Source organism: Lathyrus oleraceus, chromosome 5, assembly GCF_024323335.1.
Source record: "Lathyrus oleraceus cultivar Zhongwan6 chromosome 5, CAAS_Psat_ZW6_1.0, whole genome shotgun sequence".
Classification (NCBI taxonomy): domain Eukaryota; kingdom Viridiplantae; phylum Streptophyta; class Magnoliopsida; order Fabales; family Fabaceae; genus Lathyrus; species Lathyrus oleraceus.
The window spans coordinates 162775929-162801223 of NC_066583.1; the positions used below are offsets into that span (position 1 = coordinate 162775929).

The window sequence follows — 25295 nt, forward strand, 5'->3', positions numbered from 1 at the left end:
AGCAAGCAACAGTGTCGGCGATGTTATGTTACGAAGGTGAAGGTTGAACTCAATAAGGAGTTCGACATGAAGGATCTGGGAGATACCTCCAGGTTTCTTAGGATTGACATCTGAATAGATAGAAAACAGGCGAGATGATGCTTATCTCAAGAGACATACCTGAGAAGATTCTCGACAAATTTGATATGTCGAATTCGAAGATTGTTGTAACACTGATTAATCCTCAGTTCAAGCTGATTTTGACTCAAACTTCTAGTACTGAAGTTGAAAGAACTTGTATGAATAACATTCCATATGCTATTATAGTAGATTCTTTGATGTACAATATGGTTTGTACGAGTCCAGACATAGCGTACGGAGTGAACCTTGTAAGCAGGTATATGGTCAATCCTGTGAATGCGCACTGGCAAGCATTAAAGTAGATTTTAAGGTACATAAATGGGTCTCTTAATAGAGTACTTATTTATGGTGGAGCCTTTGGTGATGATAGCAAAGTCGAAATCGAAGGATTTGTCGACTCTGATTATGCAGGATGTATAGATTCCAGAAAATTTATTTATGGATATGTGTTCACTATGTTTAGCACAACAATCAGTTGGAAAGGAACACTTCAGAAAGTTATTGCCTTATCAACCACTGAAGCGAAATATATTGCCCTCACTAAAGTTGTGAAAGAAGCATTGTGGCTTGAAGGTTTTGCTAAGGAGCTGAAACTTCAAGGTCGAGTTATCAATGTTAAGTGTGATAGTCAGAATGCTATACACATGTCAAAGAATTCAGGTTGTCATGAGCGAATCAATCACATCGATGTGAGACTGCATTTCGTTAGAGGGATAATCGAGTGTGGAGAAGTTCAAGTGCTGAAGGTTTCAACTAAAGACAATATTGGTGATATGATTACTAAGACATTGTCAAGCTGTAAGTTTTTCCAATGTATGCAAGTGATAAAGTTGCATGAAGAAATCTAGTTTGTTCCTTGATGTTTGTAGAGTATGTTCCGAGGTGGAGATTTGTGAAAATTTGAATCGAACTCTAATCTCGACAGAGATAGCTTGATATTTAAACGGGAGTTGTGTATGCTGTAGTCGAAGTCTGTTCAAGCATATTGTCAAAATATGTTAACTTGTATTTTAAGCTAGTATGTCAAATTGGGTCTTTTGTTAAGCCCAATTATCTAAGGTGTTTGTTGCCCAAATTAGCTTAGTAGTTTATAAATAGACTAATTCTCTTATGTTATTAATAGAGATTAATCGTTGGTATTCACTTATAATCTTTAACTCTTATTGAGAAAGTGAATAATAAAACAATTTTAATTAATTATTATTCTTCTTCCCTCTTCTCTCTTCCATAAACCTAATAGAATTTCCTATATTTGTTCAAAAAACTCAATATTTATCTCATAGCTTTTATTCTATTCTGTTATTGGCAACATCGTATCACAATAGTCATCAATTGATATTTCACAAAAAAATGCCTTCGAAGTTCCAACATGTGCAACAGTGCTATATATGTGTGCTAAACTGAGCTACATCCCAATGACTAAAAAAATCTTGGCATTTACTAATATAAATGAATTAGACACTGAATTCAACAATCATTTAAACTACAACAGTTGTGGCATGATTGCAAAAAGAGCTGGGAAGGCAGTGGAAACAGTTCAAACTCAGAGTTCGATAGTCGGAAAGAAGGCCAAGGTTCCTCTAAGGGACACTGGATAAAGAGATAAAGTTACCTGACAAAAAATTTATTGTAGAATACAATCATAATAATACAAGACACTTTCTTTGATTGATCTACAATTTTTTTGAAATTAAATATTACGCTCTCGAACTTCACATGAAACGTATTGAATTCTTTACATCAACATCAGCGCTCATGAGAAATAGCCCGGCTGAATGGGCATAGACTCCTCACATTGAGCTACAACAGCTTCCTCTGATATGATCCAGCCATCGCAATTGGACTTCACTTGTTTGATCTCTTCACAACAACTCTGAGAAAATGAATACAGAAAAGCATAACATGTTAGGATATAGATATAGGAGAATTAAGTAGGGAGTTAGTCATTTGTTTAGTTAGGATTTTTGTATAAATAGGGAGTTAGAATGAGGTATCATTTGAATAGTGTAAACATTGTGAAAGATGCACCAAAAGATGAAAGATTCTTTAATCCCTACAAAAATTTCAACTAACATCCTACCAGCAAGAACTAAGAAGAGAACAAGCCTCCAAGACATACTAGCCATTGTCAGTCAAATTGCCATAAACCAGGGAAAAGGTGTATGAGTGTATCTCCCCCTCATCAAAACACAATGAAGATTGAAACTAAGGAGGAAATATAGCAATTAAGGATATTAAGAGATAACATGGTTGGAGAATCTATTATATTCAGGACAGATAGGTAACCAGCACAGCCACTGAAGCATGCAAGCCCAGAAATCTTCATTTACTAATTCCAGTCAACAAAAACAATTAGCCTGATATATCTACCAGGAAAACACTATTGATACCATTGCCATCTAACAGTTTTTTTCACAAACTAAGCCTTGTATTGTCAAAATTGTGAAAGGGCAAAGAATAGTAATGCAAATAATTTTGGTATTTTAAATAAATTCTTAGTGGCAGAATACCAACCTCCGAACAAGTATATACGAGCAGGGTCATCCAATCCCAGTTTCCAACCATTTGCCTATGTTGATCATCAAGTGCTTCCTGTAAAAAGTATAGTAATGGGGACATTAGTTGCATCTCAAATGTCCTCGGTCTTCCACAAAGCCTACAATTTCCAGGGTTTATTTCACCAGCTACAGCTAAAATTGGTTTGCCACCATACGAGTATCTGCACAAAGGAGTAATAAGAAAAGAATGTTATACAATGAGGGGAGGGAGCACAGCAGAGAAAAAGAAAGATATGGAGCTATGGAAAAACATAATTGATAGCACGAATGCATGATTGATGTATCTATCCACAGAACCATAGCCAGTAATGATTCTCCACTCAACTAAAGGGAGACACGGATTCTTTAACCAATAATTTCAATTCAACCGGGTTCAGACCAAAATACATACTAAACTACGGGTAAGATGCATTTAGCTCTATAGTAAATTCACTTCAAAGCATAATTTGTTACAAACCTGAAACACTGCTCAGGATATGCATCCAACCGTTTCTTGAACTTGAGGTAAGTTCTATCAGCAGTCAAAGCTTTATCATATTCATACTGTTCCTTTTCCCAGGTTTCTTCAGCTTGCAAATTATCCTCACCAGAATTTCCATTCCCCTTAATAGAAAGTGATGAATAGCTAGAGCATACCGAACTAATATCCCGGGTAGAAGATGGCTCTTCCTGTGTGTATATATAAAAGCAAGGCACCACTGAAAATAACACCAATTTTAGCACACAATCGATAACGCCCTAAAGTTAATCAACATTTTCCAAGATCAGATTTTTTCTGTACCTGGAATATCATTATTATTATGATTATGATTATGAAAGGAAGCTGTTGTAGAGAAACTGTGCTGTTGGCACTTTTTCCGTTGACTCTTGTTCTTAGATTTAGAATTAGAAGAAGCCAAATTTCCGGCTTGAATGAGTGCATTGGCCAGTTCTTCAAAACTCATATCCTCTTCACTTTCGTCTTCATCGGACTCCGAATTGAGAGTTTGAACTTCGGCTTGTTGTTGTTTATGTTGAGATGTGTCAATGTCAGCCATTTTCTGAAGTCGAAGAACTCGCCATGAGGTTGCACATTTGGGCGAAACGCAACCGAAGACGAAAAGAACGCGTTGATGATGATGAGAAAGAGGAGCATAAACTTGTGCAACAAGGGAGAGGCTATTAGAACATGTAGAACATCGAAGCAAATCGGCATTGATGGCGTCAATGGGAATGGGCCAATCCTGTTATCGTTTGTAGAAAAGAAGAGAGAATTAGTTAGAGTTACAGTTACAGTTATAGTTATAGAATTAGAGGTTTTATGAGAAAATTGAAGAGATGAATTACCGGGAAGCCTCCGATTTTGGTTGTAAAAGGATCAGATGGTTCGCGATAATCGTTGGCCCATGGTCCTGGCATTCCTAGCCAGACTTTCGCCATTATTAGTGTTGCTAAGGACAAAGCTCAATGTTGTTTTGTAACGCAACGGTTACAGTGGAGAACAGACGCGGTGGCACGTGCACAACCGAACGCCGATACAGGGAGTTCTACGGAGGAGGAGACGGAGGGATGAGGGGCGGAGACGGAGAGAGTGGCGGCCGCGGTAATGGAGATAAGCGGAACCCAAGAAGCATAGAGGTTTAGGTTGGAGGTAGTGTATTGTAATTTTAAATGATAGTGAGGGCAGTTTCGTATATACACGAGGTGGGATAGAAGATTTTCCATGGGTGCGAGCAAGTAGTTTTTTATTTGATTTTAAAAATATTAATTTTAAAAACTAATCTCCATGGCTGTTGTAAATTTAAGAATCAATTTTGATTCATGAAGAATTGTATATATTGATTTGTTAATAATTATATTTTTATTGTAATTCAATTATATATTTAAAAAGATTGTTTATTCTTGATGAGTTATTGGAGAATTCATAGCGCTGCATAATTTGATTTTATGAGATCATTTTTTATATAGTTCTTGAAGAATTATATAAAAAGTTTATAAAAAAAATTTAAAGAATCATGATGAAAATAAATTTAAAACTATTATATAAAATAATTTTTTGATATTGTTTATCAATAGTGATTATATAATTATTTGATATCTTTTATAAGTGATTTTAAAAAAATTCATTATTGATAAATATTATTGATTAACTATCTCAATAACAACATATTTATATATCATGGTTGATATCTATGCAAAATATGATCATTTAACCGGGAATTAAATTATTGAAATTAAATGATTGGGTATCGATACACTAATGTGATTTTTAAAATAATTGTATGTCATTAATTTAAATTTATATTACATTAAAATGATTGTGTATACATTATATTGCATTTCTTTTAGGATATTTTATTATTTTTAAATACTACGATTTAAAAAATCAATTTATATATAAAAAATTTATTCTACGAAAAATTTCGATTTTTTTAAATAATCAAGTTTTTCAAATTATATATCAAAATAACCACGTTTTCAATTTATTTATCAAACTAAACATGTTTCAAACACAGGACAAGAAGAGTAGCCACAAGGATTGGTGCATGCATTAGATTTTCACACACAGACGCCATTGGTGGCGACGACATGTACATCATGCAACTGCAAGTGGTGCATGCATGCATCTAGTAGGAGCATAGCCATTCCATGTGGCTACTCTTTTATTTTTTTTATTTTTTTATTTTAATAATTATAATTTAAAAAATTGAAAAATAAAATAAAATTAAAACTAATTCATAATATATATTATAAAATTCAAATACATAATATTTTGTTGTAAAATTCAATGATATGCCCGATCGAAACGTCCCCTTGTTTCATATTTCGATGCATTAGCCTGTCTTCGAGGTCTTCCACGATTTCTCTGAGGTGTTTGGGGTCTTTGAGTGTTGGCCTGAGGAAAAGGTGGTTGGTGCGAGGGTCATGGGGTATTTGACATATTTGGCCATCATTTCTCCCCAATAGCTGGGGGGTGTTGCCAACGGCGCTGCCGTAATTAAGTTTGGTGCCCATGTTGTCGTAGTTGGGTCATTGTGGTTGGGTTATGTGTTGATGGTATGGATGGTTTAATTGGGACATTGAATCATTTTGGAAACGAAGCAATGGTTCTTATGGTGTAAGAAAGTCAAACAGTGGTTTGGTACTTTGGCGGTGGGATGTTTGGGTGTTCATTGGTGGGAGGCTATGGTGGGATGGGGTAGAATTGTATGAATCATCGGGGCTATAGTAAGATGTGGTGGAGGCATGTGTTTGTTGGTGGTATGGGTCATGCTTTTGGTATTGTGTTTGGGTGTGTGGCATGAATTGATTATGGGGTTGGGTGCTTGGTGGTTGGTGTATATGGTATGGTGATGTTGTGAGGTTGGTCGTTGGGTTTGGGTGGATTGATATTGTTCTTGTGTTTGGTAATGATGTGGGGTTGGTTGTTGGGCGATGGGTTGTTGTTGGGCGTATGATTATGAAGCTCGTTGGCATGGATCGATCAACTACCTCGGCTCAGACATAAAATGTGTCGTTGTAATCGACCTAAACCAATTCATATGATGTCGAGTTGGTCTAGCACCTTGTATGAGAGGTTCGTTTAAGATGTGTCAGCGTCGATTCTTCCAATGACGGCCATCTCTTTAGCGAAGTCTCTCCAATCGGAATATCCCATTGGGCATCGACTCTTTATTGATGTTAGTCACTCAAACACGTCAGAGGGTCTGGAATTTGTTGTTGCATGTCGAACTGCAGTTTCACATGGTTATTCTGGTGCATCTCCATAGTAGTGAACCTGATGATTGGTGTTTTTGTTGTCCAAACTACATCATCATTGGGGTTAACCTCATGGTCAAGACTCAGATACGGCCTCTAGATAAACGGCTGGCAGGATCCTCCTTCAACGCATGTCTACTGCATTAGACACATCGCTCAAAATTTCATGCGAGAGATTAAAGACAAGACGTTGCAGAAGAAGGTTATGAACGTATGGTATGCATTAACAAAACCTTCCTTCAAACACTACTGCAAAGACATCAGATTAACAAATGCAGATACAGTAAGATGGATCGACAATATTCCATTGGAGAAGTGGACTAGGGCATACGACAACGGTCAATGATGGGGCCACGTGACAACAAATCTCGTGGAATCGATGAACTATGTCTTCAAAGGCATCTGAAACCTACTAATAACCGTTTTGGTCATAGCACCTATTTTAGGCTAGGGGCACTGTTTGAGATCAGACGTTCAAAATGGAGTTCAGTGTTACGATTGGGGAAGTTGTTTAGTGATGCTTCAATGAAATTCATTAAGGAGGAAGCTTCCAAAGCTAACACACACATGTGGTCACTGTGTTTGATTGTACTAAAGGTTGGTTCAGTGTTGCTGAGTTAATGGATTACAATGAAGGGAGGCTGAGGGAATACTATCGAGTGGAACTAGATAGAGGTTTGTGCAATTGCAAAAAGTTACAAGCCTTTCATATTCCTTGCTCTCATGTCATAGTGGCATGTTCAAAGGCTCAGCAAGACCCTTTCAACTTACTATTTATTGTTTACAAAGTCATAAATCTATGCAATGTTTACAAGAATAACTTTTCGGTGGTCGCAAAAGAGGATTATTGGCATGCATATCAAGGGGAAATAGTCTTGAACAATGAAAAAATGCGAAGAAAGAAAAAGGGTCATCCTAAGAGCACGCGTATTCGAACCGAAATGGATACGGCGAACAAAATGGTTAGATTATGTAGTTCATATCGTCATCCCAGACACAATCGTATAAACTGTCCCGATGTTGGACCTAGCACAACAACATAATTTTAAATAATTGTTTTTCTTTATATTAAAAATAACTTTCATTTCATAAATATCATAACCTTCGGTCAAAATAATTTAAAAACAATAATTAAACAATAATTTAAACAACAAAAAAACAAATACAATGACTAAACAACATAACTATGTGATTACAACCATCAGGACAATTTCTTGAGAACTATACATCATCATGTGAACATCTCTGTCAGTTTTAACATTGTCCGAGAAACGAATTTCTCCATTTTGGTTAAACATGGTAACAAGCCTTTGAATTCTTCTGATCTTTTCACCCTCTACAATGTCTCCATCTAACCAATGGATCAAGCTCATTTTAAGATGTTTAAACGTCTTTGTATTCCAGAGTCGGATCTTCATCGGAGGTTTTACTGTTGAATATCAGCATTTCTTTTGTGAATATAAGGACATATATATGAAGACATTTTGAAGAAAATGGAAGGAGATGATGTGTGAAAGATGATTGGGGGGGGGGGGGGGGGGGGGGGGGGTTGTATTTATAGAAGTTGCAAATAAAGAATTAGCCACATGGAGTGGCACATGCTCCTAGCAGATGCATGGATATGCCGCATGCAGTGACGACAGATATATGCATGTGCCATGATGAATGGAACCTATGTGTAACTAATCAAAGCATGCACCATAAGGGTTGACGTTCCTCTTGTTATCCAACTAAAACATGATTAGTTTGGTAAATAATTGAAAACGTAGCTATTTTAGTATATAATTTGAAAAAGTTGGTTATTTAAAAAAAACTTTCTAATATAGTAGTTTATAAATAATAAGTATATATTTTTATATTTTTATTTTTGATATTACTCTCTTAAAATTATTTTCTTTTATGGATTTTTTATTTATCTAATGTATAATAATTAGAAATATTTTCATATCATAATATAATTTTTTTTGTTTAATTTTGTAATGAAAAAAATATTTATTTATTTTCTAATATTATTTTAATTTAGTTTATATAATATATTTCTTGTTAAAATTTTTGAAGTTATTTATATTTGTTGAAATAAAGTTTTGCATTCTAAATTCTATAAACATAAATCATAATAAAATATATTAACGTGGTTTATGAACTATTTGATTATTAACAAAATTTAGAATTTTTTGATTTAGAAGACAAAACTGTAATTGTATTGTATCCCATAAAATTTTATGAATATCTTTCATTTAAATTATTTTATTATTTACTATAGATTGAAATAAATTAGAAGAACAAAATCATATGTATTATAGTAAATCATATTTTTACAAACGACACTTACCTGTATTGTTTGCAAAAATCGATTGGGTCATCTCGAAGGTATTATGTGAAGACTAGTGTTGAAAATTTAGAAGTTTCTTCAATCCAATAAAGTTTGTGTGTTCCTAAAAAGGAATTAAAAATTTGAGAAATTGAGGTGATATTTATGAATCAATACATCAATTAAATTATATTTGTTCACCATTGATTCAAACGGATTAGAATAACTGAAATACATAAATATAAACCAGAAGTTTATATATCAAACTTTAGTTTGTCGTTGGCAAAATCGGTTAGGTTGTCTTGAATATAATGTGATGCGAAAACTAGTATTGAAGAATAAGAAGTTTCTTCAATCCAATAATTTTTTTGTTTCTAAAGGAAATTGAGTTATCTACATTAGGGCACCATTCATATCTTTCACGATCCATTATCTACATTCAATCATTAAATCGTTCACCCCAGTAACATATTGTTTCTTGGAAATCAGATATACTTCCTTGGGAGTTATACATATATATATATATAATATATATATATATAATATATATATATATATATATATATATATTATATATATATATATATATAATATATATATATATATTATATATATATATATATATATATACCTTTTTAGGATCATATAGTGGCAATCCGCATTTGTACCTAGAGTTGTTTGGCTCGTAACCAGACATTTTATTCCTTCTTTTAGGCTAAGATGTCATTTCCCTCTATGGTACAAATTACATTTCTCCTATGGATTTCAATACACCTTGACCTTTGGTTTCAAACTATACTTCTTCAGTCACTTGTTACCAAAACTTCACTTTTAGGACTTTGGTCATTCATTCCATTCATCTCCATGATGCATTCATATTCTACCTTAATTCACTTCATGTGATATACCACTCATTTTTTAGTCAAATACACTATCCCTTTGAGCTTCATCTTGTGTCACCTTGTGAACCAAGAGTTGTTTGGCTCGTACCCAAACACTTAATTCTCCTTGTTTTCGGCTATACCGTATAGTGGCAGACACTGCCGGCTAGTCCACATATCGGTCAACGCCAGTTTTACTCTTGGGTTCATATTTCACCCCTTTTGAAGTTCATATCATACTTATCCTTTGGTTCTGACCATACCTTGATCACACTTTTTTGTCACCTCCCACCACTAGTTCTTTGAACTACGGAGCTCTGAATTCCTCATTGCACTATGAGGATACATAGCCACGAGGGCCCCAATCCTCACAGAGCACTTTATCCATTTCTTTTCCTTTTCCCCATTCTTTTGCGAGTAATTCTTTAGATACAACACCCATTCGAGGAAGAACAATCAAAACGGTTCCCATGGAGAACCATGGATGTTTGGGGTGCTAATATCTTCCCCCTGCATAACCGACTTCCTTATCCAGCATATCTCTTCCCCTCGGGTTTTATCGATGTTTTCCCTTTCTTTCGGGAATAAATAAAGTTCGATGGTGACTTTATTGTATGTTCGAGCGTGCGATGGGTTCGAGTATATTTTCACTAGCTCCACCTTCAATAGTGAGTTCCTACAAAAACATTGATAATGGCTGGTAGAATCCTCTGTCGACGCATGTCTACTGCATTAGACATATCGCTAAAAAATTTATGCGGGAGATCAAAGACAAAATGTTACGGAAGAGGTTTTCAATGCAAGTTATGCATTAACAGAACCTTCTTTCAAACACTACCACGAAGACATCAGATTGTCAAATGCAGATGCAGTACGGTGGATCGACAGTATTCCATTGGAGAAGTGGACTAAGGCATACGACAACGATCAACATTGGGGCCACATGACAACAAATCTTGTGGAATCAATGAACTTTGTCTTCAAAGGCATCTGAAACCTACCTATAATCGCTTTAGTACAAGCAGCATATTTTAGGCTAGGGGCGATGTTTGAGACCAGACGTTCCAAATGGAGTTCAATGTTACAATCTAGGAAGTTGTTCAGTGATGCTTCAATAAATTCATTAGACACGAAGCTGTCAAAGCTAACACACACGTGGTCATGTTGTTTGACCGTACTAAAGGTTGGTACAGTGTTGCTGAGTCCATGGATCACAATGAAGGCATGCCGAGGGGACAATATAGAGTGGAACTAGATAGAGGTTGGTGAGACTGCGGAAAGTTCCAAGCCTTTCGTATGCCCTGCTCCCATGTCATAGCGGCATGTTCAAAGGTTCGACGGGATCCATCCTACTTACTATACGACATTTACAAAGTCATAAATTTGTCCAATGTTTACAAAATTAGCTTTTCAGTGCCAGCAAAAGAGGATTACTGGCCTGAATATCAATGCGATATTCTCTTGCACAATGAAGTAATGCGAAGAAAGAAAAATGATCCCCCAAACAGCATCTGTATTCGAACCGAAATGGATAAGGCGAACAAAATGGTTCGATTATGTAGTTCATGTCATCATCCTGGTCACAATCGTACTAACTGTCTCAGTGTTGAAACAAGCACAACAAGATAATTTTAATTGTACCTCTTTTGCTTTATATTAAAAACAACATTTATTTCATATGATAACTTTGTGAGGAAATACCATCACAAACAAATACAACGCATTCAACACACAAACAACACATAAATAACAACACAACATATTACAACAAATAAAATACAATTACTATAACTATGCGATTACAATCATCAAAACAATTTTGAATATATTATACATCATCATGTGAACGTCTCTGTCAGTCTTAATATCCACTTATACACGCACTTCCCCACTTTGGTTGAACGTGGACTCAAGCCATTGAGTTCTTCTAATCCTTTCACCCTCTTCAATTTCTCCATCTAACCAACGGTTCAGCGTCCGATTAAGACGTTCGAACGATCAAAACAATTTTGAATATATTATACATCATCCTGTGAACGTCTATGTCAGTCTTAATATCCACTCATACACACGCTTCTCCATTTTGGTTGAACGTGGACTCAAGTCATTGAATTCTTCTAATCCCTTCATTCTCTGCAATTTCTTTATCTAACCAACGGTTCAGCGTCCGATTAAGACGTTCGAACGATTCTATATTCCAAAGTCGAATCTTTATTGGAGGTTGCACTACTGAAAAGATTAAATCGGCATTTCTCTTGTGAATGTGTTTAGACATGGTTAAAGAACACAAAATTGAAGGAAAATGAAAAAAAATGGAAGGAAGGTAAGAAGTTGTTTGAAAAAAATATGGGAGATGCGCATGATATTTATAGATGAACTCATGAATGCATGCGTCAATGCCCTAGGCGCCACACACACATGGCATAAGCACACATGCATGTGCCAGAGGCATGGGAGCACACACTCAACCACACATGCATGTGGCAGCTCCAATGACGCCTAAGTGCAATGACATTACAAGCATGTGTCAGCTCTAATGGCGCCTCCTTTGAATGATTATTGGGTGTGTCAGTTCAACTAACGCATCAGTATGAAAAAGTGGTTATTTTTGTAATTAATTTGAAAATTTGATTATTTTAGTATTTAAATTGAAAAAAGTGGTTATTAAAAAAAATCTATTTTATATGTTACTCCCTCCGTTTTTTATTATAAGTCGTTTTTGACTTTTCACACGTATTAAGAAATGTAATAATTGTTGTATGAAAAAGATAAATTATGAAGTGTTTTACAAAATTGCCCTTCATTAATGATATTGAAAAAATAAATTGACATAATTGAAAGGAAAGAGAATAATAAATATTTAAGGGTATAATAGGAAAAATAACATTAATGATTCATTGGTATTATAAAACGATTTATATTATGGTACAAAATATTTTTCTAAAACGATTTATAATAAAAAACGGAGGTAGTATTCAACTTGAAAAAAAAATTAAGAAAAAAGTCCTTACAATTTTAAACTAAAAATAATAAGAGGAATGTTATTTGGATTAAATAAATTAGTTCAACAATCGACATTGTATAAAATACATAGCAAGTTAATTTACTTTTTAACAAAATTGAGAAAGATTAATTGTATTAAAAAAATCAACCTATAAATGTATATACAAATCACGTGTCAAAAATTGTGTCAGTAGAATATTTTTAAAATAATAAAAATTATATATACATAATATTTATGTATAGCAATCAAACTCATACTTATTTGACTGTTGTAAAAATAACTACGTTGTGTTGTGTGAGATTTATTCTAATGTGAAATAGAAAATGAGTATTAGATTGGTGATGACCAATCTGGATAGGTCTTCAGTGCAGTAGTAGATGTATCTAGTGAGCAAAGACGAATATTCTAGTATTTTGAATTTAGTTAAATTATTTAATTGAATTTAGCTGCATTTTATTTTATAATTTAAATGATTTAATATGTTTTTTTTAGTATTATTTGGTAAATATATGTATTATGTAGCATTAATGGGTATCTTGGTGGAAGTTAGGAAGACCGGTAGAAATTAATTAGATATTTTAATTAATTTTAAAATGAGTAGAAATATAGAATAATAAACAAAATAATATAATAGTGATATTTGGGTGGAAATGAGAGTTTTTAAAAAAATAAGGAAAATTAGAGATGGGAAGGATAAAAGTAGAATAATTGAAATAGTGGAATTAGGTTTTAATTTAAAAAGAAAAGTGTGAGGATTAAAAGAGTTTACTGATACGTAGAAGTTGCATTGAGAAAAAGAGGCAAGAGGCAAAGTGAGAAAAAGGAAGAATAAAGGTTTGGGGAAGAAGATCACTATAACTAGAGCTTGAGTAATTGGTGGAAATTTAGGTAGGGGGGACTACTCTAATATAGATGTATTGTATGAGGGGTTGAGAGGGATCCTCACTGTCCTCTAGGTTTTATTCATCATTGTTGTGTTTTATGAGTTTGATGATTATTATGTGAAATCCATGATATTTGTCATGTTTCATGTATAAATTTATGCCATGAGTATTACCGAATTTTGTGTATACTGAATGAGTATGAATCAAAATATTATCCCTACCATTGATGTGTAATTGGTTCATGAATATATTCTTGAATTCATGATTAATTGATGAAATTGGATGTTAATTGATGCATATGTGATGGTTTGATTATTGGATAATGGTATCTTTTGTTTTCTGTGCAAAGTGGGGTCTTAGGGGTCGAAAATTGGAGCTTCGAATGAGCTCTCATGGCTAAAAATGCAGAAACTACCTTTTGCATCAGCGTGACGGACGTCACGAGCGTGACAGGATGCCCGTCTTGCATCTGGGATGGTTGATGGTCGTCAGCAAGGCGATGGGGAGACCGTCATGGTCTCTAGGCGGGATTTCTTTGTCGGTCGTCGCAGGGGTGACGGGTGATGAAGGAAAGGGATGACAGGTCGGGTGACGACCTGATCGTCATGACACCAAGAACCAGGTTTTGAGTGATAGGTCTCGTTTTCAATGTTATTTTCTCGTGTGGTCGAGGTTTGACTACTGCTTTTGGGGGTTTTGTTGTAATTAGTCAAGCAATTGTTGATGCTTTGGAGGTTATGGCTCATGTGATGGGTCAGGCGAATCAAGCGCTGCAGAATTAGAATACGATGGAAGATGAGTTCAGAGGGTTGGGAAAGTTTTAGAGGAACAATCCACTGACTTTTAAAGGGGAGGTACGATCTAGAGGGTGCTCAATTTTGGTTGCAAGAGATTGAGAAGATCTTCAGGGTGATAGCTTGTTTAAACGCGCAAAAGGTCATGTTTAGTACTCATATGTTGGTAGAGGAAGCAGAGTATTGGTGGAACAATGCTCATCAGAGGCTTGAAGTTGCAGGTACTATGGTCACATGAGAAAATTTCAAGACTGAGTTCCTTGAGAAGTATTTTCCTGCCAATGTTTGTAGAAATAAGAAGATCGAGTTCCTTGAGCTGAAACAAAGAAACATGACGGTTGTTGATTAAGTTTTGAAGTTTGAGGAGTTATCTAGGTTCTGCCTACATTACAATGGGGTAGGAGTTAAGGGTCCTAAACGTTTCAACTTTGAGAGTGACCTACGTCTTAAGATCAAGCAATTCATCATATATCAAGAGATTCATTAAATCTTTGTGATGGCTAGTGTAGAATCTACGACTAAGATGGTCGTGATAGATTTGCTCACTATAAGAGTTTTAGTGAAAAGAAGAATGGATATCAGAACCGTGGAAAACCTTATGGGGCTCCAACTGATAAAGGGGAGTGCAAGGCTTCATGTGAGAAATAGACAAGTGGGGGAGGCACTCCTGCTTCTTTCAGAGATTTTAGTTGTGGAGGAATGGGTCATCATGCTAGTGAATGCAAGAGTTCTGATAAAAAATGTTTCAAGTGTGTGAAGTCAGGACACCGCATTGTTGGAGAATAGCCATCCAAGGCACAGCGGAATTTAAAAATTTCTCCATTTAGTGATCCTTACGAATGGGCATGATCAGTGATAGAATCGTTACCTCTTGTGGCGATTCAAACCTTTGGTGCAGATTTCTGATAATGATCAAAACCTTTGATACAGATCCACGGGGCGATCACGAACGTTGAACGATGACAACGTCTCTACTCAGTCCACACGAACGGATTCCTTCAATCGCAGTGCTAGCTGTTATGAATAAAGGCTTTGAGTGAGAGAGAGATACAAAATTCCAACTCTTCAGTTGTGTTTTCTGTCTCAGTGTGTTCCTATGCTTCTACCCAAGGGGTTCTATTTATAGAACCACTTGTGTGGGCTTCAAGCCAAAAAGCCCACTTAAGTGCATTTTGGCCCATATCTCATAATATGCCAAAATCACTTAAGTACTTGGTACCTTACCATATTTCGTATTCTACTTAAGTACACCGTACCTTACGATGTTCCTTAATTATTCTATCTCTCATCAATCCGTCCTTTGTGTGTGACCCTATAGGTTTTCGCGACGTTGGCAATTATATTAAATCACGTATTTAACATAATAAACAGTGAGCGGTATCTAGCAACACATCACTGCTACCCAAGTCACGAAAATGTCATGTGATCTGACAAAACCTCCTGTGATAATAATTATGTGTATAATTACCCCTTTGCCCTTATGTCTATATTGAACACAAGGTATAGACTGTGTCACCCTTGTCCAGTTCAATATTGGGCCCATAGACATTTATCCTGTTACGCAGGATTGGCAAATTCCATCTAGGACACTCATGTCCCTCAACATGCTTCGTGGAGTACCCATCAACTGTCTTTATGGTTATCCAGTTACGGACAACGTTGGATCAGCAATAAAGCACTCGACTCTACATCTAGGATCCACAGTGGTTTCAGGTCGAAGAGTGGTATACACTATTATCACCATGAGAATAACTTGTGACACTTTGCATAACTTTCTATATAGTATTCTCATAGCGGGTCAATCCGGTATAAATATTACTCCTAATATTCATACCTATGTTTAAGACTTGATAACTCTTTATCCATGATCCATGAGATGTGATCATCAGTCTACAAACATAATAGTCTTAATGCTTTAATGTTATCCCACTTCACACTAAAGCTCGACTACGGATACTTTAAGAATAGTGTCCTTATGTTTAATGTGTTCTCATGATTAAGTCACACTTAATACATTAAACGGACTATCTATTCCAGGGACTTTATTAATCAACCATAATAAAGAAAATGCCTTTAAATAATTCGATACAAGTACCAAAAGTATTGGCCTCTAGGGCTTACACCAACAATCTCCCACTAGCACTAGAGCCAATCAGGCATACCCCGTATGCCCATTGATCTAGTATGCCCATCATGCTTCTGATGCGCAAGAGGCTTTGTCAGTGGGTTAGCAACATTGTCAAGTGTAGGTACTTTACATATTTTCACACAACGTCTAAGTATGTGTTTGGATCGTTGGTAAGATCTAGGCTCCTTAGCTTGTGCGATAACACCATTGTTATCATAATAGAGACCAATGGGATCCATAATGCTAGGGACTATGCCAAGTTTATTGATCCAAACAGCTTCCTTTGTTGCACTTAAGGCAGCAATATACTCGGCCTCAATTGTAGAATCAGCCACTGCATCTTGCGTTGAACTTTTCAGGCTCACAGTGCCACCATTTAAGCAAAACACATAACCAGATTGGAATCATTCATATTAAAGCGTCTCAACACTTTGTCTATGTATGTACTCTAACTTAGGCCAAGCAGTTTTGTGATCTATCTCTATAGATTCTGATTCCTAATATATAGGCTGCTTCACCTAGGTCCTTCATAGAAAAGCATTTCCCCAACCAAGACTTTACTTGTTGCAGGGTAGGGATATCGATTCCAATGAGTAATATGTCACCTACATATAATACCAGGAATACGATCATGCTCCCACTAACCTTCTTGTAGACACAAGGCTCATCTTCGTTCTTGATGAATCCATACAGTTTAACTGTTTCATCAAAACGAAGATTCCATGAGTAGGTCACAGGCTCATCTTGATCCATGAGTAATACATCACCTAGATCAGATATCCATATATCTCAGGTAGGTGACGTATCCTGCCTGACCTACGCTGGTCTTGTTCTACTTGAGCAGGTTGCTCTTACACAACTACTTGTGTTTCCTGCTCTAATTCCTCCATAGGTGTATCGATACTTTGTGATTCTTGAATTTCTTCAAGTTCTACTTTCCTCCCATTGATTCCTTTGGAAATAAAATCCCTTTCTAGGAAAACTCAAGTTCGAGCGACAAACACTTTGCCCTCAGAAGGATTGTAGAAATAATATCCTCTTGTTTCTTTAGGATACCCCACAAATAAGCATTTGTCAGATTTGGGCTCAAGCTTAGTTGAAATTTGTCGTTTCACATAAACTTCGCAACCCCAAATCTTCATGTAAGACATATGTGGTCTCTTACCACTCCATATCTCATATGGTGTCTTATCAACCTTTTTGGATGGAACACGGTTAAGTGTGTAAGCTGCGGTCAACAGCGCATGTCCCCAAAAGGAGTTTGGAAGATCAGCTTGACTCATCATGGATCGGACCATGTCCAACAGGGTTCGATTTCTTCTCTCAGATACACCCTCCCATTGGGATGTGCCAGGAGGAGTAAGTTGGGATAGGATCCCACACTCTTTCAGATGGTCATCAAACTCTAGGATTAAATACTCACCACTTTGATCTGATCGAAGAGTTTTAATATTCTTACCTAGTTGGTTTTAACTCGTTAGGTTTCACCCTTTTGTATTAATGTTATTAATAGGCATTTCAAGATCAATGACATATAGTCCATTGTTCATTTGTGCAGTAGCATAAAATATATCATTCAAATAAATTGAGCAACAATTGTTCTTTATTATAAATGAAAAACCAAACTTGTCCAAACAAGCAATGGAAATAATATTCCTGCTAATTGCAGGTACATAATAACAGTTCTCTAACTGAATTATTAAACCACTAGGTAAAGTCAATTCATAAATTCCTACGGCTAAGGCAGCAACCTTTGCTCCATTACCAACTCGTAGGTCGACTTCACCTTTTGCCAATTTTCTACTCCTTTTTAGTTCCTGGACATTTGTACAAATGTGAGAACTGCATCCAGTATCTAATACCCATGATGCAGAAGTAGATAAATTAATAACAAAAATACCTGAAGTTGAAGTCTCTACTCCATTCTTCTTATCTTCCAGGTACTTTAGGCAGTTCCTCTTCCAGTGTCCGGTCTTACCGCAATGGAAGCAGGTGCCTTCTTTTGCTATGCCTCCACTAGACTTCAAAGCAGCAGTGGGTCTGGGATTGGCAACTTCCTTGCCCTTCCCCTTATCACTCTGCTTAGTGGGCCTTTTGTTCTGTCTCTTTCCATTTCCGATCATCAGAATGGACTTCCCTTTTGACTTCAGATTCTGCTCGGCAGTTCTTAACATGGCGAGCATTCAGGAAGAGATTTGTCCATATCAATCATATTTAAATTTAGGACAAATTGATTGAAACTATCTGGCAACGATTGCAACATCAAATCAGTTGCAAGTTCCTTTTCGAGGGGAAAACCCAATCTCTCAAGGTTTTCCACATACCCAATCATCTTGAGTACATGGGGACCTACAGGGGCTCCCTCAGCTAACTTGCTTTGAAAAAGGGCTTTTGAAACTTCAAACCTCTCATGCCTTGCTTGCTCTTGATAGAGCAACTTCAGGTGTTCGATCATATTGAACGCTGACATGTTCTCATGTTGCTTTTGCAATTCTGAGTTCATGGTAGCCAGCATGAGACAAGCAGTTTCATTGGCATCATCGACATGCTTCTTATAAGCATCTCTTTCTGCCTTAGGTGCAGAACTAGGAGGTTCCTCTTCAGGAACAGGTGTCTCCAAGACATACAGCTTTTTATCATGTTTGAGGACAATCCTCAGGTTTCGGTGCGAATCCAGAAAATTTGTCCCAGACAATTTTTCCTTATCAAGGATTGATCGCAGGATGTTGTTAGAGGTGTTTGCTGTCATGGTAATCTACATAAGGATTAATGAAAATATAAGTATCATTGACATATTCAATTAGGCCTTTAATTAAATATGCTCCCACTATTTTACTCAAAACAAATGACCCTCATCATCTGATTCGGAAAATCTCGTTGGAAGATTTTCTAGTGGGTCGAGATCCATATTTCACTTCGTTCTAAGTCCGCGTAGGCGGATTACACAAAACTAGGTTATTTAGGTAGGAACTCCTTCCAATTGTATCTCATACAACTCTCGAAAATTTCAATTGGGTGAATAACTCCTTATTCCAATCCATCATATGGATTATTCCCAACTCTTGCTTCTAAACATATATAAGAAAATTATAATCAAGTTTGACTCATCGTTTTAGCAGTTGGATATTACAATTATCCCATCGCACCTTAACTAATACAAAACATGCACCTCGCGTAGGCGAAACCTACATTATTCGATACCAGTATTGATGAGTGCTAAAACTTGGAAAGCAAACATATATAATATTCTCATAATTTGTTTAGTTAAGTTTGACCCATTGTTTTAACAGTTGGATATTACAATTATCCCATCGCACCTTACTAATATATAGATCATGCACCTCGCGTAGGCGAAACCTACATTATCCATTACTAGTCTTGATGAGTGTTAAAACTTGGAAAGCATAAACTTAATATTTAATTTGAGGGAATTGCAATTTTTCTGATCTCACCGGCTTGTTTATCATATAAATCGTCTCTCACATGCATCAACATACATTCACATGCATCAACATACATACATACATAATGAAACAGTTATGGCCCCTAGCGCAATTGTTCTCCCAAGCCAATGAGAGAACCTAAGTTAACCTACAACGATCTAAGCTTCTCCAAGCAAGATCTTCAAGGTTGTCCTCCTTTGGCACTGACTTCTTTGCTTTCTTCATATCATTACATTACATAAAAGAAACTCGTTTTACATACGAGGGAGTGAGATGAGAAAAGAAGTTACATTTGGGAGATTAAGAGAGAGGCACGACACGCAGGTCGTATTTTAAAAATCCAAAATAAAACAAAGGAAAACTAAGGCCATAACTGATCACCACAAGACAATAATAAACACTTTATTATTATTATTAATTCCTTTAATTAATTAAAATCAAATTAAATTTCGACGATCGATCACACTACGAAGAGTTAGCCGGGGGTCCGCTGCCCGGACAGCGGGAACGGGTGTTCCGCTGCCCGGTCAGGGGGAAGCGCCCCTTGCAGGGTCGAAGGGGCAGCGCCCCTGCTCGAAAATTTTAATGAACAATTCATTTAAAATTGACGTCGTTTTTCGTATCAACACTTGATACTTCAAAGCACTTTTTCTAGCCGAACGGGTGAATTTTTCCTTGTGTTAACCGGTTAACCATATGCGTTAACCGGTTAACACTGTTTGAAAACTTTTAGAAAATTCTTTTCTGCCTTGCGTTAACCGGTTAACCATATGCGTTAATCGGTTAACACTGTTGAAAAATCTCTTGGAAAACTATTTTCCGTCTTGCGTTAACCGGTTAACACTGTTTGAAAATCTCAAAAAATTTATTTCGCATTGCGTTAACCGGTTAACCATATGCGTTAACCGGTTAACACTGTTCGGAAAAGTGTTTAGAACGCACAACTCTTGTGCAGTCAAACCCCAATCGCATAACTCTCTGACAACACAACCCTTGTGCCGTCACTAACCCTGATGCACCAATTTCAGACCGTCAAACACATCTCGATTGTTAATTCAGTATGATTGATCAACACGTCATTGCTTCACCATACTAATGTCGGATCAAGAAGCAAACGACCATTGATCGCTCAAAGGAAAACAATCATTGAGGGTTTGAATGAATGAAACGAGAACACTATATCATATATAATGTATTTTGCATCAGGATTACATATATCACATATATATAACTTGATCGATCTCAATTTAACCTTTGATTCATTCTGTCTTTAATCATATTATTACAGAACAAAAACAAATATCTGATTCATGGTTTCGTAAGTGGCTCTGATACCACTGTTGGAGAATAGCCATCCAAGGCGCAGCGGAATTTAAAAATTTCTCCATTTAGTGATCCTTACGAATTGGCATGATCAGTGATAGAATCGTTACCTCTTGTGGCGATTCAAACCTTTGGTGCAGATTTCTGATAATGATCAAAACCTTTGATACAGATCCACGGGGCGATCACGAACGTTGAACGATGACAACGTCTCTACTCAGTCCACACGAACGGATTCCTTCAATCGCAGTGCTAGCTGTTATGAATGAAGGCTTTGAGTGAGAGAGAGAGATACGAAATTCCAACTCTTCAGTTGTGTTTTCTATCTCAGTGTGTTCCTATGCTTCTACCCAAGGGGTTCTATTTATAGAACCACTTGTGTGGGCTTCAAGCCAAAAAGCCCACTTAAGTGCATTTTGGCCCATATCTCATAATATGCCAAAATCACTTAAGTACTTGGTACCTTACCATATTTCGTATTCTACTTAAGTACACCGTACCTTACGATGTTTCTTAATTATTCTATCTCTCATCAATCCGTCCTTTGTGTGTGACCCTATAGGTTTTCGCGGCGTTGGCAATTATATTAAATCACGTATTTAACATAATAAACAGTGAGCGGTATCTAGCAACACATCACTGCTACCCAAGTCACAAAAATGTCATGTGATTTGACAAAACCTCCTGTGATAATAATTATGTGTATAATTACTCCTTTGCCCTTATGTCTATATTGAACACAAGGTATAGACTGTGTCACCCTTGTCCAGTTCAATATTGGGCCCATAGACATTTATCCTGTTACGCAGGATTGGCAAATTCCATCTAGGACACTCATGTCCTTCAACATGCTTCGTGGAGTACCCATCAACTGTCTTTATGGTTATCCAGTTACGGACAACGTTGGATCAGCAATAAAGCACTCGACTCTACATCTAGGATCCACAGTGGTTTCAGGTCGAAGAGTGGTATACACTATTATCACCATGAGAATAACTTATGACACTTTGCATAACTTTCTATATAGTATTCTCATAGCGGGTCAATCTGGTATAAATATTACTCCTAATATTCATACCTATGTTTAAGACTTGATAACTCTTTATCCATGATCCATGAGATGTGATCATCAGTCTACAAACATAATAGTCTTAATGCTTTAATGTTATCCCACTTCACACTAAAGCTCGACTACGGATACTTTAAGAATAGTGTCCTTATGTTTAATGTGTTCTCATGATTAAGTCACACTTAATACATTAAACGGACTATCTATTCCAGGGACTTTATTAATCAACCATAATAAAGAAAATGCCTTTAAATAATTCGATACAAGTACCAAAAGTATTGGCCTCTAGGGCTTATACCAACAACATTGCTGATTGTGAGAGTAACATGCTGACTTGCTTCAATTGTGGAGAACTAGGTCACATTAGTACTCAGTGCCAGAAATCGAAGAAGGCTTAGTTTGGAGGGAATTTTTTTGTTTTAAGTGGAGTGGAGACTACTATATTTGATAATTTAATTTGAGGTATGTGCTTTATTAATGGTGTTTCTCTTATTGTTATGATTGACACGGGTGTGACACATTCGTTCATATCTCTTGATTGTGCTAGAGAGTTGAACCTTGAGTGTCTTCTATGGTTGGGAGTATGGTTATTGATACCCTAACTAATGGTTCAGTGTCTACTTTGTGGGTGTGTTTGAATTTTTTGTTGACTATTTATGGTAAGAACTTTGGTATTGACTTAGTTTGCTTACCCTTAAGTCAACTTGATGTTATCCTAGTAATGAACTGGTTGGAGTTCAACCATGTACATATCAAGTGTTTCGACAGGTCCTGATGCTTGCAGAGTTTGAAGAAAGTTAAGATCTGATGTTTATGTCTGCTAATCAAGTGGATGATTCTTTGAAGGATGACGCTCGGGTGTTTATAATGTTTGCTTCGTTGAAGGTTGAAAGCAAAGTTATAATTAGTGATCTACCAGTAGAGTATGATTTTCCAGAGGTGTTCCCAGACGATACTAGTGATTTACCGCCAGAGCGCAAGGTTCAGTTCGTCATGGACTTATCATCTGGAACTAGTCATGTGTCGATGGCACCTCATAGAATGTCTACTTCAGAGCTAGGTGAGATGAAGAAACAGTTTGAGGATCTGCTTTAGAAGAAGTTTGTTCGATCTAGTATTTCGCTGTGGGGAGCGTCAGTGTTGTTAGTTAAGAAGAAATATGGTAGCATGAGGTTGTGTGTTGATTATCGACAGTTGAATAAGGTTAGTATCAAGAATAAATATCCTTTTCCTAAGATCGATGATCTGATGGATCAGTTAGTTGGTATTTGTGTGTTTAGTAAGATTAATTTGTGATTAAGTTATCATCAGATTGATGCGAAGCCAAAAGATATTTTTGAATACTGCATTTAGGACTCGATATGGTCATTACAAGTATTCAGTGATGTTGTTCGGTGTGTCTAATGTGCCAGGTGTATTCATGGAGTATATGAATAAGACCTTCCATCCTTACTTGGACCAGTTTGTGGTTATGTTCATCGACAATATTTTGGTGTTTTCCAAGACAGATGAAGATCATGCAGAACACTTGAGAGTTGTGTTGCATACCTTGCAAGAGAAGAAGTTGTATGCTAAGTTGTCCAAGTGTGAGTTTTGGTTGAAATAAGTGAATTTCCTTGGTCACATGATTTTTAGTGGTGGTATATTTGTTGATCCGTCCAAGGTTGACGTTGTGTTGCAGTGGGAGACTCTGAAGTCTGTTACTGAGATCAGAAGTTTTCGGGGTTTGGATGGTTACTACAGAAGGTTTATTGAAGGATTTTCGAATTTAGCGTTGTCTTTGACTCTGTTAACTTGAAAGGATCAAGCTTATGTGTGGGACGTTTACTGTTAAAAGAGTTTTCAAGAGTTCAATGAGAAATTAACGTCAGCGCCAATTTTGATTTTGCCGAGTCCAAGTGAATCATTTGTGGTTTATTGTGATGCATCTAAGATGGGTTAAGGGGCGTTCTCATACATAATCTTCATGTTGTGGCTTATGTTTCGAGACAATTTAAGGTTTATGAAAGGAATTATCCTACCATGATTTAGAGTTGACAATTGTGGTGTTTATGCTTAAATTTTGGAGACATTATCTAGATGACTCTAGATTTGAAGTGTTTAGTGATCATAGGAGTTTGAAATAATTATTTGATTAGAAGGAACTAAATATGAGGTAGAGGAGATGGCTGGAATTTCTAAAGGAGTATGATTTTGGTTTGAGTTATCATCCTGATAAAGTTAATGTGGTAGCATATGCTTTGAGTAGGAAGTCTTTGCATATGTCGACACTTATGGTACGAGAATTGGATTTGATTGAATAGTTCTGAGATCTTAGTTTGGTGTGTGAGATGACTCCTAACAATGTGAATTTGGGTATGCTAAAGCTGACTAGTGGTATTCTTGAAGATATCAAAGAATGTCATAAACTCGAATTGGGATTGATTGACCGGTTAGTGTTGATAAATCAAGGTAAAGAGGTAGATTTCATAATTAATGGGAATGAGATCATGAGGTTCCGCGATAGAGTTTGTGTGTCATATGTGCTAGAGCTTAAGAAGAGTATCTTTGAGGAAGGTCATAGAAGTGGTTTGAGTTTTCATCTCGGTGCTACCAAGATGTACCAAGATCTTAAGAAGATGTTTTGGTGGCCAAGTATGAAGAAGGACATTGTCGAGTTTGTGTATTCTTGTTTGACTTGTTAGAATTCGAATATTGAGCATCAGAAGTCGTCTGGATTAATGCAACCATTGAGTATTCCAGAGTGGAAATGGGATATCATTTTTATGGATTTTATGACGAGGTTTCCTAAGACTTCTAAGGGAAGTGATACGATTCGGGTTGTGGTGGATAGACTGACTAAATCGGATCATTTTATTCTGATAAAGATCAGTTATTCGTTTGAGAAGCTGGTTGAGGTTTATACCGAAAGGATTGTCAGTTTGCATGGTATTCATTTTAATATTATTTCAAATAGAGATTTAAGATTCTGGGAGAGTTTGCAGGAAGCCTTGAAAACTAAGTTGCAGTTGAGTCTTATGATACTAAGGTGATGCCCACACA

General features: G+C 36.3%; 1 protein-coding gene across 1 annotated transcript; it reads right to left on the bottom strand.

Moving 5' to 3' along the window:
- Window positions 1-1536: 1536 nt before the first annotated feature.
- On the bottom strand, window positions 1537-4335 carry LOC127080466 (probable 20S rRNA accumulation protein 4). Its single transcript, XM_051020785.1, has 5 exons — window positions 4005-4335; window positions 3460-3901; window positions 3136-3376; window positions 2635-2839; window positions 1537-1993 (listed from the first exon to the last, which is right to left on the bottom strand). The coding sequence occupies exons 1-5, from the start codon at window positions 4095-4097 to the stop codon at window positions 1874-1876; spliced, it is 1101 nt and encodes a 366-aa protein (XP_050876742.1). The 5' UTR covers window positions 4098-4335; the 3' UTR covers window positions 1537-1873.
- Window positions 4336-25295: the final 20960 nt, after the last annotated feature.